General features: G+C 46.8%; 1 protein-coding gene across 2 annotated transcripts in view; it reads left to right on the top strand.

Annotated features, from left to right (window-relative positions):
• Positions 1-438: 438 nt before the first annotated feature.
• STAU2 (staufen double-stranded RNA binding protein 2) overlaps positions 439-14337 on the top strand; it is a 236053-nt gene continuing 222154 nt past the window's right edge. The window contains exons 1-2 of one of the 2 annotated variants that reach the window (XM_028158728.2): positions 439-555; positions 9348-9413. In XM_028158728.2, the coding sequence (XP_028014529.1) occupies positions 9396-9413 (18 nt within the window). In that variant the 5' untranslated portion in view covers positions 439-555; positions 9348-9395. Of the gene's footprint in view, positions 556-1039; positions 1131-9347; positions 9414-14337 lie in introns of those variants that run through there. The other variant, XM_054708698.1, reaches the window with a different exon arrangement.

Raw genomic sequence — 14337 nt, 5'->3', positions numbered from 1 at the left:
TTGTGGAAACACGGGATATTTATATTTTTGGACTTTATTGTCAGATTATTTTCGGTGCCATTTACTAAATGAAGTGTGGAATTTTTTTGGGGGGCTGAACTGGGGTTATCTGGGCACCAGAAACCCACATCAAAACCAGGGCGAATCAGAACGTAATTTGAGTTTTCTGGCACTCTTGCTCCAACAGTCTAGGATCTAGGGCACTGTTGTAAAATGGTCCTCATTTTCGTTCCAAGGACTTCTTTTTTCATGTGACCAAGTACACATTTTTTTTTTGGTCGAGGAGGATGTGTGGCCACGTTGCTGATCTTGGAGAACAGGTGATTACTCATCGTTGGTGTTTTCTGGACGAGACCGTGGCACTACCCCCTCCCCGTCCCCCCACCTCGTCCTCCCGCTCCCCCCCGCCCCCCGGCCCCCCCGCCCCAGACTGGGAAGGTGCCGGATCCGCTAACCGTGCCTCCCACAGCGGCGCACAGCGGCGGCCGGAGCGGACGCGGGATGGTCGCGCGTCCCCAGCAGAGCAGAGCGCGGCAGCCGGCGAGCCGGGGGAAGGTACGGGCGGGGAGTCCGGGCGCCGGGCGCCGTCCAGAAAGAGCTGCGTGTCCCCCGGGCCGGGGAGGCGGCTGCCAACGCAGGTGTGACAGCGGCTGCCCTAGGCCCACCCTTTGCAGCGCGTGCTCCGGGGGGAGGGGGTGGGAGGCGAGCCGGGGACCCGGAGACTGCGGACGGGGTGCGCTCCCCAACACTCGCGCGCCCTCCTGGCCAAGGCCCCGGGGAACGGTCCTAGCGCCCGGGCCCAGCCGGCGGGCGCCAGCACCGCAGCACCCGGGGCGGCCGCCGCTGCGGGGCCCGCACGGCCGCCAGGGGGCGGGAGCGGCGCCGCGAACAATGGCCGCGCCGGGCGCCGGCGGGCGGGGAGGCGGGGAGCGCCGGCGGGAGCGCGCGGGGCGGGGGCGCGCGGCGCGGGCCCGGGAGGGCGCGGCGGGAGCGCCGGGGAGGCGGGCGGAGGCTGGGGGCGGGGAGCCCGAGGGGTGGAAGCCGGCGGCGGCGGCGGCGGCCGAGCGGGGTCAGTCCTTTGGAGTGTTTGCCAATGTGGGAGCCGTCCGCCAAGTGTCCCCGGCCAGAAGGTAAATGCTCGGCCGGGGGGCGCCCCGGAGGCCCCGACTTCCGCCCCGCGGGCGGAGGAGACCGAGGGCGCTGGGGGAGTCCTGCAGGTCCGCGGCGCGCGGCGAGCCCCGGGGGCCCGGCCCCTTCGCGGCCTCCCCTGCCCCGCGCCTCCCCCTCGGGCTCGCTCCGGGCGGGAGGGGGAGGGGAGGAGGCCGGTGGGGGCAGGGGAGCCGGGGAGGGGGCGAATGAATGGGGGGGCGCGTGGAGGAGGTGGGACGACACAGGTGTTGGGAGGGGAGGAGCCGGGAGGAGGCTGGGAGGCCGGCACAAGTGGGGCGCCGGGGGTGGGGGTCGTGGGGGGCTGGAACTACGCGGAGGGCGCTGGGAGGTGGGGTGGTGGGGGCCGGGTGGGAACGGCGGGAAGCGGGGCGGCGGGTGCGGCGGTGGAGTGGGAGAGGGAGGGCAGGGGAGGGGAGCGGAGAGGAGATGGGGGAGGGGAGGGGAGGGTCTGCGGGGAGCGGGCCTGGGGGGCGCGGGGGGAAGCGGGGCGGGGGGCTCCCGCGGCGGGGAGCTCTTTCTGTAAAATGGGCGAGCGGTGCAGACGTAGCGCGCCGTCCTGGGCAGGTAGGTGGGGCCGAGGGGACAAAATAGATCCCGTGACGGGCAAGTTCTACTGGGCTCCTACGAGCCTCCGCCGTGATGCTGGCTCGGCCTAAAGGGGTAGTTGGCAGCTAGTGACCTTGCCGGGTGAAGGGAGTTGGGCGAAGAGACAAAGATCAGTTACCGAATCCTCTGTGTGTGGGCAGCGCCGCCTGGCCCTCCCGGGAGAGCCGGGCTGGGGGTGGGGGGGTCTGCAGAGGCCATCGGCGAGACGCGGAGCGGCGATTCTTAGCGCGGGGGGCGGGGGTGATGGCCTCGGGGTTCTGGAAGTCCCTGCAAATCTGTGCAGGATTGTGCATTTGTGATTAATCCTGTTTGGAAAGCCCCCGACGCTCCCACCCCCCCCCCCGACTCCCCACCCCCCCAAAAAGGTTAAGAACTACTTGAGCAGGGAAGGACCATTCCAGGAGGAGAATGTGCTGAAGGGTTTTAAAGGGGGTGGTTCCTGCGGAAAGGAGGGATGATCCTGTGAAGGTATTTATTTCCCTGTGAGCTGAAAACCTGGATGTTGAATGTTTGCTTTCACGATTTTGGTGCACTTTTGCCAAGCAAAATATGTGACTTCTCTTCTGATGCATCCTTACGTTTTAGGAAACCCTGGTAAACACTTGAAATCAGAATTGTGAGGGGCAGGCCAGGTAATAGTAACCTCGTGGGGGAAAAGATGGCAACATTTCTCCTGGAGGATAGTTCTTCTCTGTCCTTGCTCTTAAGATGGTTCGAATACACTTTAATTGAGCTGCAGTGGGGGGAACAGGCACATTTAATAAAACCATCAAAACCAAAACATTCCGCATCTCGATTGTTTTGTCATCCCACAAGTCTTTCCGTTTTCAGTTTGTCTATATTTTCTGCAAACTAGAGAGATCACATATCACTGGAATTGTAGATTTGCTGCATTTTGCAGCAGGCCTGTATTACATTTTTGAAGCACTTAGGCCAAACTCTGGGGTGTGGATGCTTTTTTCTTTCCCTGCTAGGGTTTCAACTCAAGTCCCCATGGCCACGTTTTGTTACATGGCAGTGTCGTTTGAAATTTATTCCTAAAAGAACATTCGTTGGTAGGATATGGTACATATTTTCTCAAAAATCATTAATTATTTTTCCTTAAAAACTCGTGCTTTGCATTTGTAAAAATGTTGCTGTATAATCTAAATATGCGTGGTTAACTTCAGATAGAATGCCATGTAATTTTTAACTTTTTATTTGGAAATAATTTCAAGCTTGCAGAAAAGTAGCAAGCATAGTACAAAGAACACTTATGTAACCTTTACTCAGATGCACTTGTTACTGCTTTACCGTTTATCACTTGATCTCTCTATGGCGCGCGCACACACACACACACACACACACACACACACACACACAATATCTTTTTCCTGGACCATGAGGGTAATAAGTGTCATACATGATGGCTCTTTATTCCTAAATACACAGCATAGAAAACCATATAACTTGCATATCTTAGCTTACTTAGCTTACTGGGAATGGAATTCTAGGAAAGAGTGGTTTGTTCTGGTTTTCAGCAAAGGTAAGGATTTCAAAAATATCTAAAATGGTCATCAAACTTTTTAGTATATAAGCAACACAAAATGAGGTTGAATGGTTTTCTGGTTTTAGGATCAGGTTCTGGAAGATGAAATAATTGGCCAATATGTTTTGTTTTGTTTTGTAGTTAGTCTCTTTACTCCTATTACTCTGTCTCCTTTTGTGCTGGGTATCTGATTATTTATGTGCACAGGTCAGAAAGAGAGGGAAAATCTAGATATTGTAAAATTGGACTGGTTGATGTTAGACTGAAGAGAGAGATGCACAGTACGATCAAATCATATAGGTATATTTTTGCCTCTTTTTAGTACTAAAGAAAATAGATGAGTGTCTAGAATCCATAATAATTATAAATTATGTGTGTATAATTATTTGATTTTGAATAAATCACCAAAATTCTATAGAGGAGCCTTGACATTCTGTTGTCCTAGAGCTCATGCCCTTTGTGACAGGAAAAACTTTTAAGTTTAGCCTTTGTTTATAATTAAATGTATAATGAAGAGAAGAGGACTTTGAACCAGACCATATTGGGTTTTAATCCTAACAATGGACTATGGGAAAGAAACCTAACTTCTGGAAAGATGGGGATAGTACCTACATCCAAGGTGATGAAGACTGAGTTAATGTAAAAATGGCAAAATAGCCCAGCCGGTGTGCTCAGTGGTTGAGCGTGGAACTATGGACCAGGTGGTCATGGGAACCTGATCAGAGCACATGCCCGTGGTTGGGCGCTTGAGCCCACACATCCCCAGTAGGGGGCCTGCAGGAAGCAGCCGATCAATTGATGTTTTTATCATTGTTTCTCATCATTAATGTTTCTATCTTTTCCTCCCTCTCCCTTTCTCTCTGAAATAGATAAAAATATATTTAAAAATATGGCATCTAGCATTTAAAATTGGAGTCTGATAAATGTTACTTTTCTTTTCTTCTTGGCTGGTGGTTAAGTGTTTTTATTTATTTATTTTTATGGGAGAAGTTCATGGAGTGAGACATCTGTATACATAGAATCTTTCATAGACTCTTAGGACATATTAAAATTCATACTAACTTGTCATTTTAAAAAAATATATATTTTATTGATTTTAGAGAGGAAGGAGAGGGAGAGAGATGGAAACATGAATGATGAGAGGGAATCATTGATTGGCTGCCTCCTGCACGCCCCCTACTGGGGACTGAGCCCGAAACCCAGGCATGTGCCCTTGTCCACAATCGAACCTGGGACCCTTCAGTCTGCAGGCTGATGCTTTTATCCATTGAGCCAAACCAGCTAGGGCAACTTGTCAATTTTTAAAAACATAAAAGCAGGGTTTGTGTTTTTTTTTTTTTGGAAAACTGCTTTTAAAGAGAAATGAAAGTGAAAAAGATTTTTAAAACACTTTTTAAGGACCCCATGACTTTATTTTAGAGTAAGGAGCTTGGAGTTGATATTTAGATTTATAGTAGTTTGGAGTCTTAAGAATGGAGATGGGACATGCTTTTGCTTTACAAGTTGTCCAAAAAAGGCATTTAAGGGAGGATTGTGGAATGGATGATGATATAAAATTGTATAGGGAGATTAATATTGCTGTTTTATAAAGCAGTATTTAATTGTTGAGGGTTTTATAGATTTAAGCCTGCCTTTCAGTTTACCAGATGAGCCGAAGGTAATTGGTATCAGAAGCGGTGGGTTTTATCGGCAGTGCATTTCAGAGACATGCGGGACTTGGATGTCCTCACGGGCAGCAAGTCCCCCGCACTGAGCAGTGCCCTCTCTCCACGGAGCCCGCCTGCCTTCACTTAGTAGCCGGAATCGGAAACTGCCTGTGTAATGTGCCTGACTGGGGACCCTGTAGGGCATTTTGGAGGCATGGGGATCGGTTTCTTTAGCTGTAGTTGGAATGCACTGCCTTGATATTTTATCCAATTGTTTTAAATATAGGACACTAGTCCAGGCATGTCTTTCAAGAAGAAGTGAACTGTTAAAGATGTGTCCCGGTGGGCATTTTGAATTGTCCACGGTATAGTTGTGAATCACAAATTTCATATTGATGTAAATTTAATAGAATTTGTTTGTGAAAAAGAATAGGTTCTGAATGTCACCCAGTTACCTCTCAGGTGCTGGGGTGGATATTTGTTTCACGTTTTAATGTATACAGATCTTGATATTATTATTGTGAAGAAAAGGATTGCAGAATATTTAAAATTGCCAGGTCCATTTTAAGCAAATAGGTGCTTTTTTTTTTTTTTTTAAAAAATGTATTTATTGATTTTTAGAGAGTGAAGGGAGAGGGATAGAGAGAAACATCAATGAGAGAGAGGAACATCATTTTTTTTTTAAAGGCATCACTTTAAAAAAAATATTTTACTGATTTTTTTACAGAGAGGAAGGAGAGGGAAAGAGAGTTAGAAACATCGATCAGCCGCCTCCTGCACACCTCCTACTGGGAATATGCCTGCAACCGAGGTACATGCCCTTGACTGGAATCGAACTCAGGACCTCTCAGTCTGCAGGCCGACGCTCTGTCCATTGAGCCAAACCAGTCAGGGCGAGGAACATCTTTGATTGGCTGCCTCCCACACGCCCCCACCAGGGATCCAGCCGCAAACCTGCAACCTGGGCTTGTGCCCAGACTGAGAATCCGAACCACTGACCTCTTGGTTCCTGGGTGGATGCTGAGCCACCCAGCTGGGCTTTTTAAAAAAATTCTCATCTGAGGATATTTTTCCATTGATTTCTAGAGAGAGTGGAAGGGAGGGGGAGAGACACAGAGAAAGAAACATGGAGACATCCATTAGCTGCCTCCCACACATGCCCCAACCAGGGCGAGGGATTGAGCCTGCAACCTAGGTACGGGCCCTTGACCGGAATTGAACCTGGGACCCTTCAGTCCGAGGGCCAGTGCTCTATCCACTGAGCCCAGCCAGCTAGGGTGATGCTTTCATTTTTTTTCTTTATAAAACTACCTTTTTATATCAGAAAATTAAAAAAAAATGTACCCCTGTATCTTACTGTGCCTACTGCTCGGAATCAGCCACCAGTGGTACCAAATTCGAATACGGAAGAATCACATACAGCTCTAAAGATAAGCATTTGTAAGCTGTAGAGGTTTACATCAAATAAAAACAAAATGGGATTTCTCACCTTGGGTGAGTGCTTACCAAATAATGTTACATTCTAGAAAGTAAGGCACGTGAAATCACTGAGATACTTTTGGTAGTTCATTTACATTTTAACTTCCAAATGAATTTTTCCCAATTAAAAAATGAAGTCCTGACTGGTTTGGCTCAGTGGATAGAGCGTCGGCCTGCGGACTGAAAGGTTCCAGGTTCGATTCCGGTCAAGGGCATGTACCTTGGTTGCGGGCATATCCCTTGTAGGGGGTGTGCAGGAGGCAGCTGATCGATGTTTCTCTCTCATCGATGTTTCTGACTCTATCCCTCTCCCTTCCTCTCTGTAAAAATCAATAAAATATATTTAAAAAATGGTTAAAATGATAAACTTAAAAAAAAAAGAAAATCGGATCAGTCTGTATTTTTTGTTATAGCTAGTATATTTTAATACATTTGAGTAATGCTACACATTTTAATGATTTCATCTTTTGAATAAAATATACATGTTTAAGTTTTATAATTTACCACTTTTTAATTTTGTAATGGTACTCGTTTGCTCAGGGAATTAATTATTTTTTGGCCTACTTAAATGTGTTAGTTAATACCTGAAGCACCATAGGGTTATAGAATTTTAGAGTTGAACCAAACTGTCTTATTTATTGTTGCATAGCAAACTACGCCAGAAATGAAGGGCTTAAAACATTTATTACCTCAGAAATTTGGGTGCAGCTTATCTGGGTGCCCAGGTCTCTTATGAGGTACAGATAAGCTGTCATCGGGGCTCTAGTCTCAGCTGAAAGCTCGACTGGGGGAAGATTTGCTTCCAAGCTGGTTCCTGCGGCTCTGGGCAGGATTCAGTTCCCAGGAGGGTACTGGGCGGAAGGCCTCAGTTTCTTTTGGGCTGGTGGCCTCCCTCAGACCCTCTCCACAGGGCAGCTGGCACTGTGAGCTGGCTCCCTTCTGAGCAGACAGGTGAGAGAACAGGACAGGTGACACCTATATGTTGTTATAGCTGCTGTTTTCCAGTTGTTAGAGGCTGCCAGCTATAAGGACTTTAGTTTGTTTTGTAAAGATTAAAAAAAAAAAAGATATGAAAGAAAAAGAACCTAAAGATACACAAAGTAATTTACCAAGGCTCAGAAGGTACTGCTTGAAGAGCTCGGATTCAATCTCAAATTCACTGCTACTCAGGCCTTGGGCTGTTTGTATAACATATGATTCTCTTGTACGATATAAAATGCTGAGGTCATATTGTAAGAAATATATTAAAAACCTCCAACATTGCCCTACCCCGTTTGGCTCAGTGGATAGAGCGTCGGACTGTGGACTGAAAGGTCCCAGGTTCGATTCCGGTCCAGGGCATGTACCTTGGTTGCGGGCACATCCCCAGTGGGAGGTGTGCAGGAGGCAGCTGATGGATGTTTCTCTCTCATTGATGTTTCTAGCTCTCTATCTCTCCCTTCCTCTCTGTAAAAAATCAATAAAATATATTAAAAAAACAAAAACCTCCAACGTCATTTAGAATTGACCCCAGTGTGTCATTTCGAAAAAATGGTAGGCAAACGTACACACACATTTATAATAGACATATGTTTGTATATTATGTATCTGTGAATATATATGTTAAGAACCTTTGCTTCTGAGGGAAAGGTCAATATTAAAATTTTACAGCATAAAAATTTATACACCAGTATAAATTATGCAACTTTGTTGTATATCCAAACTGTTACTGCTTTTTAGATAATTTTTTTTGGGGGCTGTGTACATAATTTATTTTTAAAAAATATGTTTTTATTGATTTCAGAGAGGAAAGGAGAGGGAGAGAGAGAGAGAAACATCAATGATGAGAGAGAATCATTGATCGGGCTGCCTCCTGCATGCCCCACACTGGGATCGAGCCTGCAACCCGGGCACGTGCCCTGAATGGGAATCAAACCGTGACCTCCTTGTTCATAGGTCGATGCTCCACCACTGAGCCACATTGGCTGGGCCATAATTTATTTTTTATGTAAACTTACCATTACAAGAGCCCATGATTGATTTGTTTATGAGTTTGGTGTCGTTGCCCTTCTTCGGTACCTATGTTTTAAAGTTAAGTGTACAAGAAATTTGCCACATGAAGAGAAACACAACCATGGTGGGGTCAGATCTAGAAGGAAACACATTCGAATGTAACACTGGGCTGTGTCAGGATCGGTGATTTTCCTTTTGAAAATCTTACGAAAAAATATTTTTTATTGTTGACCCTCTTACAGATGTCCCCCCTCTCCCCATCTCCTTTGACCTCTGTCAGTCCATTTATGTGAAATTTTAATGTGCATGCTGTTTTTATAATGGTGATAATAAAACCACAAACACACGTCTCCAGGTAGGTAACCTGACTGTGCACTCCTTGTACCACCTAAGAGAAGACGTGTGCGTTGCATCTTCAGGCTTAATTTATCTTATAGGGGACGGGAACAAAGCCTCTTAACACCTTATTGGAGCAAGGGGAGAGGATATTAAGCATTAATCTGAGTATATGGTAGAGATGGGGGAGTATATATTAAATAAAAACGTTTAGGCCATTTTAAGTTTCACTTTTGCTGGAATTGTCTTAGAACTCCAGAACCAGGGTGTGTGTGGGGGGCACTTTGTTCAGCTTAGATCTGCACTGTCCAGTATGGTGGCCACTAGCCACATGCGCTTATGTAAACTTCAGTTACTATTAAAGAAAAGCAAAAGTTTGCTTTCTTGGCTGCCATTAGCCACATTTCAAGTGCTCATTAGCCACGTGTGGCTAGAGGCTACCGAACGGGGGCATTGCATAGAGAACATGTTTATCATCCTGGAAAGTTCTCCATTTTATACCTGATTTTGATCAGGGATGTGTGTTACAAGTGCTAATCATTGACATCGCCAGCTAAGCTCAACTTTGTTTCTCCGTTTCCATTTTCCAGTTTTTGGAGCCGTGAGGGATCCAGCCGTTGGGTCCACATTGCTTTAACATGCTTCAGATCAACCAGGTGAGTTTGCGTCGAGGCCTGTCACGCTGATGTGGTGCTTGGGCTGTACCCCGTGGCACGTTGGTACCTGGCTTTTCTGTAACCGTAACCTGGCCACGGCTTCATAGAGCAGTCACACGCTACCTGTTCTTCGTAGGCGTCTGTGCGGGGCGGGCTGTGTAAGGATTACAGCGATAATCCTGAGCGGCGATAGCTCTCCGGAGCGCTCAGCGGGCCCGGCAGGTTTGCTGGCTCTTTCTGAAGTCGCGTCCCTCCAGGACGTGTTGGCGTGTTCAGCATGCTTACCGTTGTGATCCGTCTTCAGTCGGTGGCAGTTCTGCGGACGGCAGGCACTTCTAGTGACAAATCTTGTGAAGCAGTCGTATCGGTGTGTTAAAAAAAGGTTCCTTTCTAGGGCACTGGAAAAGGCGAGAAGGAAGTGCTCTGCTAAATAAATTACAGCTTAGCGTGCCTTCGACTCACGGAAAGAAATAGTTGTCTTAGGTGTTGGCATTTCTCCGGGAACTTTATACCCTTAATCTTATCCTTTCTGAACAAATCGGGCATTGTATCGTAACTGTCGTGTTCGAAAGCACTTCATTTTATTTCACACTTGCAAATCAAGAGAGAAGTTTAGATGGCAAAAATTTGTTTTCTTTTAAAAATATTTTTATTGATTTCAGAGAAGAAGGGAGAAGGGGAGAGAGAGAGAAACATCAATGATGAGAATCATTGATCGGCTGCCTCCTGCATGCCCCACACTGGGAATCAAGCCCGCAACCTGGGCATGTGCCCTAACCGGGAATCGAACCGTGATCTCGTGGTTTATAGGTCGATGCTCAACCACTGAGCCACACTAGCTGGGCTAGATGGCAAAATTCAATTGCAAGAAGTAATTTTTTGTATGTGATTTGAGGAAGTAATGCAAATCCTCCCCCCCCCCCCCGCCCCGCTCCACCCCACCAGCTTCCCTTGCCCAGGACATGTCCAGTTCCTGTTCACCACACGCCGTCTCCAGTGCCTCCAGGTTTACTCCTGGTCTAGACCTGTTCTTTGAGCGCCAGAGTCACATAGCAGTTACCAGCCTGATCTCTTAACTTGGATGTCTCTGTACAGCTCAGATTTAGCACGTGCCCAAGAAACAACCGGACTGTTTCAGTTCTGCCAGGCTTCTTTCAGTTCCTTCACGGGGCAGGGTCATTCCAGCCGCGGGGACTCCTCAAGAGCACCCCTGCCTGACCTCTCTGTTCCCCTGTTCCCCTGCGCCCGGCCTGTCCAACAGGCCTAGTATTTGCTGGCGCGCACCCTGCCTGCCCTGCTATTGAATGACATCCTGACATTTCCTTGACATTTAATTATGTCATTAATCGTTTAATGTCTGTTCATTATGTATCCTGTTAGCCAAATGCTCCCTGGAGGTGGTGACCTTGGCTTGCTTCCTCTTGTATCTCAGGTCCTAGTAGTTCTTGTTGGGTATAGTTTTCATCTATTTGCTGAATGGGTGGATGAACGGTGCGAGGGTTGCCACGAAAGCGAGGGGATCTGCGTTCTTTTTAACAGTAACCACATAATGGTGTTGTCTGTTCTGGGGCCAGCTGACGCTTGCTCTACACAAATGCCATTAATGTAACATCCCTCCCTTCTGCAAGGCGGTTGTTTGATTTTCTCCCGGCATTAGAAAATTTTCTCGTGCAGTAAATGCTGCTTTCATCAAAGACATCACTGATACCGGTTTAAAGGCATTTCAGAGCTGCACTGTGCTTAGGGCCGCGAATCCCTGCTGGATGCGTTCACAGAGCTTTTGAGGCGTGGCCGGCAAACTGTGCTGTCCGTGTGAAGTTGCCTCTAACCGGCCGTGTGGACACCTGCCATGAATGATAGGGGTCCGGTTAGAATAATTTGTTTTATATTCTACTGCACACAGATGGAATTGATCATGTTGTGCCCGTCAACATCGCTGAAAAGTATAGTTCATAGGTGAGTCCCGCTCAGGCTTTACTCACTGTCCGTGCTGCTGGTCCTGCTGAGTCAGGCATGTGGAGTGGTTCCTAAGCGACCGTCTGCATGGCCACAGCGGGTCCCGGGTTTCACCTAGAGATCGTCCCCAGTGCCTGCGGACGTGCGCGCTTTGCTTGTAATAGACGTATTGTGGACTCCCTTCAGGAGCCTCCCTTGTTATCGACTAAGTGTTGTCCCCCAGAATGTTCGAGCCTGAAGGGAAGAGTTACCCTAAATTGGGTTGCAGAAGTTATAGAGAAGGCTTTCTTTTCAGCCAAACCTAAAGTCACACTGAATTCTTCAACTTCTGAGTGATTTTACGTTTGCTCATTTTCACGGTGACTGCTCTCCCTGCAGAGGAGGATTCTCGAGATAAATGTGACAAAAGGCGATTGAGGCCGACCTTCCAGTTGGAGCAGTGGAGGTTTTTTTTAAAAAATATATATTTTATTGCCCTGACCGGTTTGGCTCAGTGGATAGAGCGTCGGCCTGCGGACTGAGGGGTCCCAGGTTCGATTCCGGTCAAGGGCATGTGCCTTGGTTGCGGGCACATCCCCAGTGGGGAGTGTGCAGGAGGCAGCTGATCGATGTATCTCTCTCATCGATGTTTCTGGCTCTCTATCCCTCTCTCTTCCTCTCGGTAAAAAAAATCAATAAAATATATATTTTTTAGGATTAGGACTCAGTTTTTATTTGGGAGGTCCTTTTGTTGTCTTAAAATGTCTGAACAGTACTAACAAATTCTCCCGGGTGTGTTTCTGGTACTAATTAGAATCTAGGCTATTGAATACTAAGTTATTTGACTTTTTTTAAAAAAAAATACTTACCCTGCCTGACATTCTTATTAGGCATTTGGGAATGATCATGTTCTGTTAGAATAATGATACTTTTCCTTTAAATTTGTGCTTCTCAATTTGACTTTTGTCTGGAGTGTGTGTTGTTATCCATGTGCATCTCATGTAGAAAAGTTAAGTGGTACAAATAAGCAAAGAGAAAAAAAAATTCACAAATAATTCCACTATTCTTTTACAGAGATTATCACTGCTAATATTTTGGGGTGTATACTTCTAGATATTTTTCTACGCAGGTATGTTTTTGTGTGAATATATGTTGTTTTAAAAATATGTGTATACAGCACCTAATATTCTGAAGTGAGTTCATAATCATAGTTTGGAGGTACTAAAATTTATTTAGTCAAACCCTTTTTGGACAGATTGTATATTATAATTAGTGCCATAGCAATTTTTTTTTTTACTTCTGTTTTCCTTGGTCCCTTATTTTCTTGTAATTAAGTATTAGAAATAGAAATACTAGTCAAAGGGGTATGTAGATTTTAAAGATACTTAATGTATAAATACTGAAAATACAAAATCTCATTTATTAAAAAGCTTATTAGCATGCCTGTTTCCTTACATCCTTGACACATTTTCAATGTTGGCCAGTTTGTCTGACAAAAAGTGTTACTTTAATTTGAATTCCTATGATTTGCATATATTGGTTCTTTTGGTTTTGTCTTTTGTGAATTGCTTATATGTGTCCACTGCTGTCTTTTTCTTTTTCTTTGTAAATAAAATTCTTTTGATTATGCCCCTTGAGAATTTTGTGAGTTAGTATTTATAATCATTGCCTTATATGTTTCTTAATTCATTATTCAATAATTAACGAATGAAAACCTATGTAGGAGCTTGGTATAGTTTTGACCTTTCTCCCTGGTGATTAATTATAAGTCCCTGGGGGAGAGGAAACCCATCTTAACAGGAAGCTGTAGCACATATAAATGAAGAAGGCACATGTGCTGTGAAATAACATGTTAAAATGAGTGGCTGACGTGGGGCACATTTTTGGGGATTAGTTGGTGAGGCACGCTTGACAGGGCGGCTGTCTGAAGGGTCGGGGAGTCTATATTAGGCAGCTGTGGCATCGGGAAAGCCCAGAGCAGGGGATTCAAAGAGGTCTGATTTAAAAAAAAAAATGCTAAAAGTTAAAATAAATAAAAGAGGTCTAATTTTTTTTTTTTTAATGGTTTCTTTTAAAGAGGTTTGGTAGTAGGTGCTGGGAACATAGACTCTAAGAGGACGCGCTCAGGCCTGATCACGTGGAGTGGGAGGCCCGGCAGGACCGAGCAGAATTTCAGTGCCCCCTGCAGGGCGGGAGGGAGCCCGGGGTTACACGGGGAGAACAAAGCTGCACCAAGATACACTGTCAAGTCTGTAGGCCCTTCAGGGCCTCAAGAAACACAGGCCTGGAGTTTAGGGCTCATGATTCCTCTCCCACAGGATTGTGGTGAGGTGGAACTGAGGTGACAGAGGCACATGCTTCGTGCTGGTCTTGGGACTGTTGCTACCGTGCGTGGTATTAGTGCGTATGTCACCGTGTGCATGTCGCTGTTGCTATTGCTGTCCTGCTCTGGAGACTGGGGAGAAAGGTGGGCATTCCGGTTGGTCTGTTTGGGGGAATGGAGCTTGACCCTTTCCTGAGACCAGTCGGCTGTTGCTCTCCCCCCCACCTTCCTTGCCACAGGCACAGGAACGCGAGTGTTTGCTCTTACAACCTGCTGCTGCTTACTCTGAGTCATCTTTCTCTCCAAGTCTGGTTGTGGAGTCAGATGTACAATCGCCCATCTCTGTTGAAGCCACAGGATGCAGTCTGCCGTTAGGGACCTGAAAAATAGTCTCCTTCTCTGAGAGGGTTAGCTGCCACGTTGGGAGGAGCCCAGCGGAGAGGCCCACGTGGCGAGGAGCCGAGGCCTGTGGCCTCAGTGTGTGGCTGAGCCTTCTGGGAAGCAGATCTCCCGCCCTTTCAGGCTCCCAGCCCTGGCCCACTGACCCCTGACCCCCTGACCCCTGACTGCAACCTCACGAGAGATCCTGAGCCAGAACCGCCCAGCTAGGCTTCTCCTTGATTGCGGGACCTCAGAAACTGTCAGAGGAGGTTTGTTAGGCAGCAA

The sequence above is a fragment of the Eptesicus fuscus genome, chromosome 19 (assembly GCF_027574615.1).
Source record: "Eptesicus fuscus isolate TK198812 chromosome 19, DD_ASM_mEF_20220401, whole genome shotgun sequence".
Taxonomy (NCBI): domain Eukaryota; kingdom Metazoa; phylum Chordata; class Mammalia; order Chiroptera; family Vespertilionidae; genus Eptesicus; species Eptesicus fuscus.
This window is presented reverse-complemented; position numbering and strand designations above follow the sequence as displayed.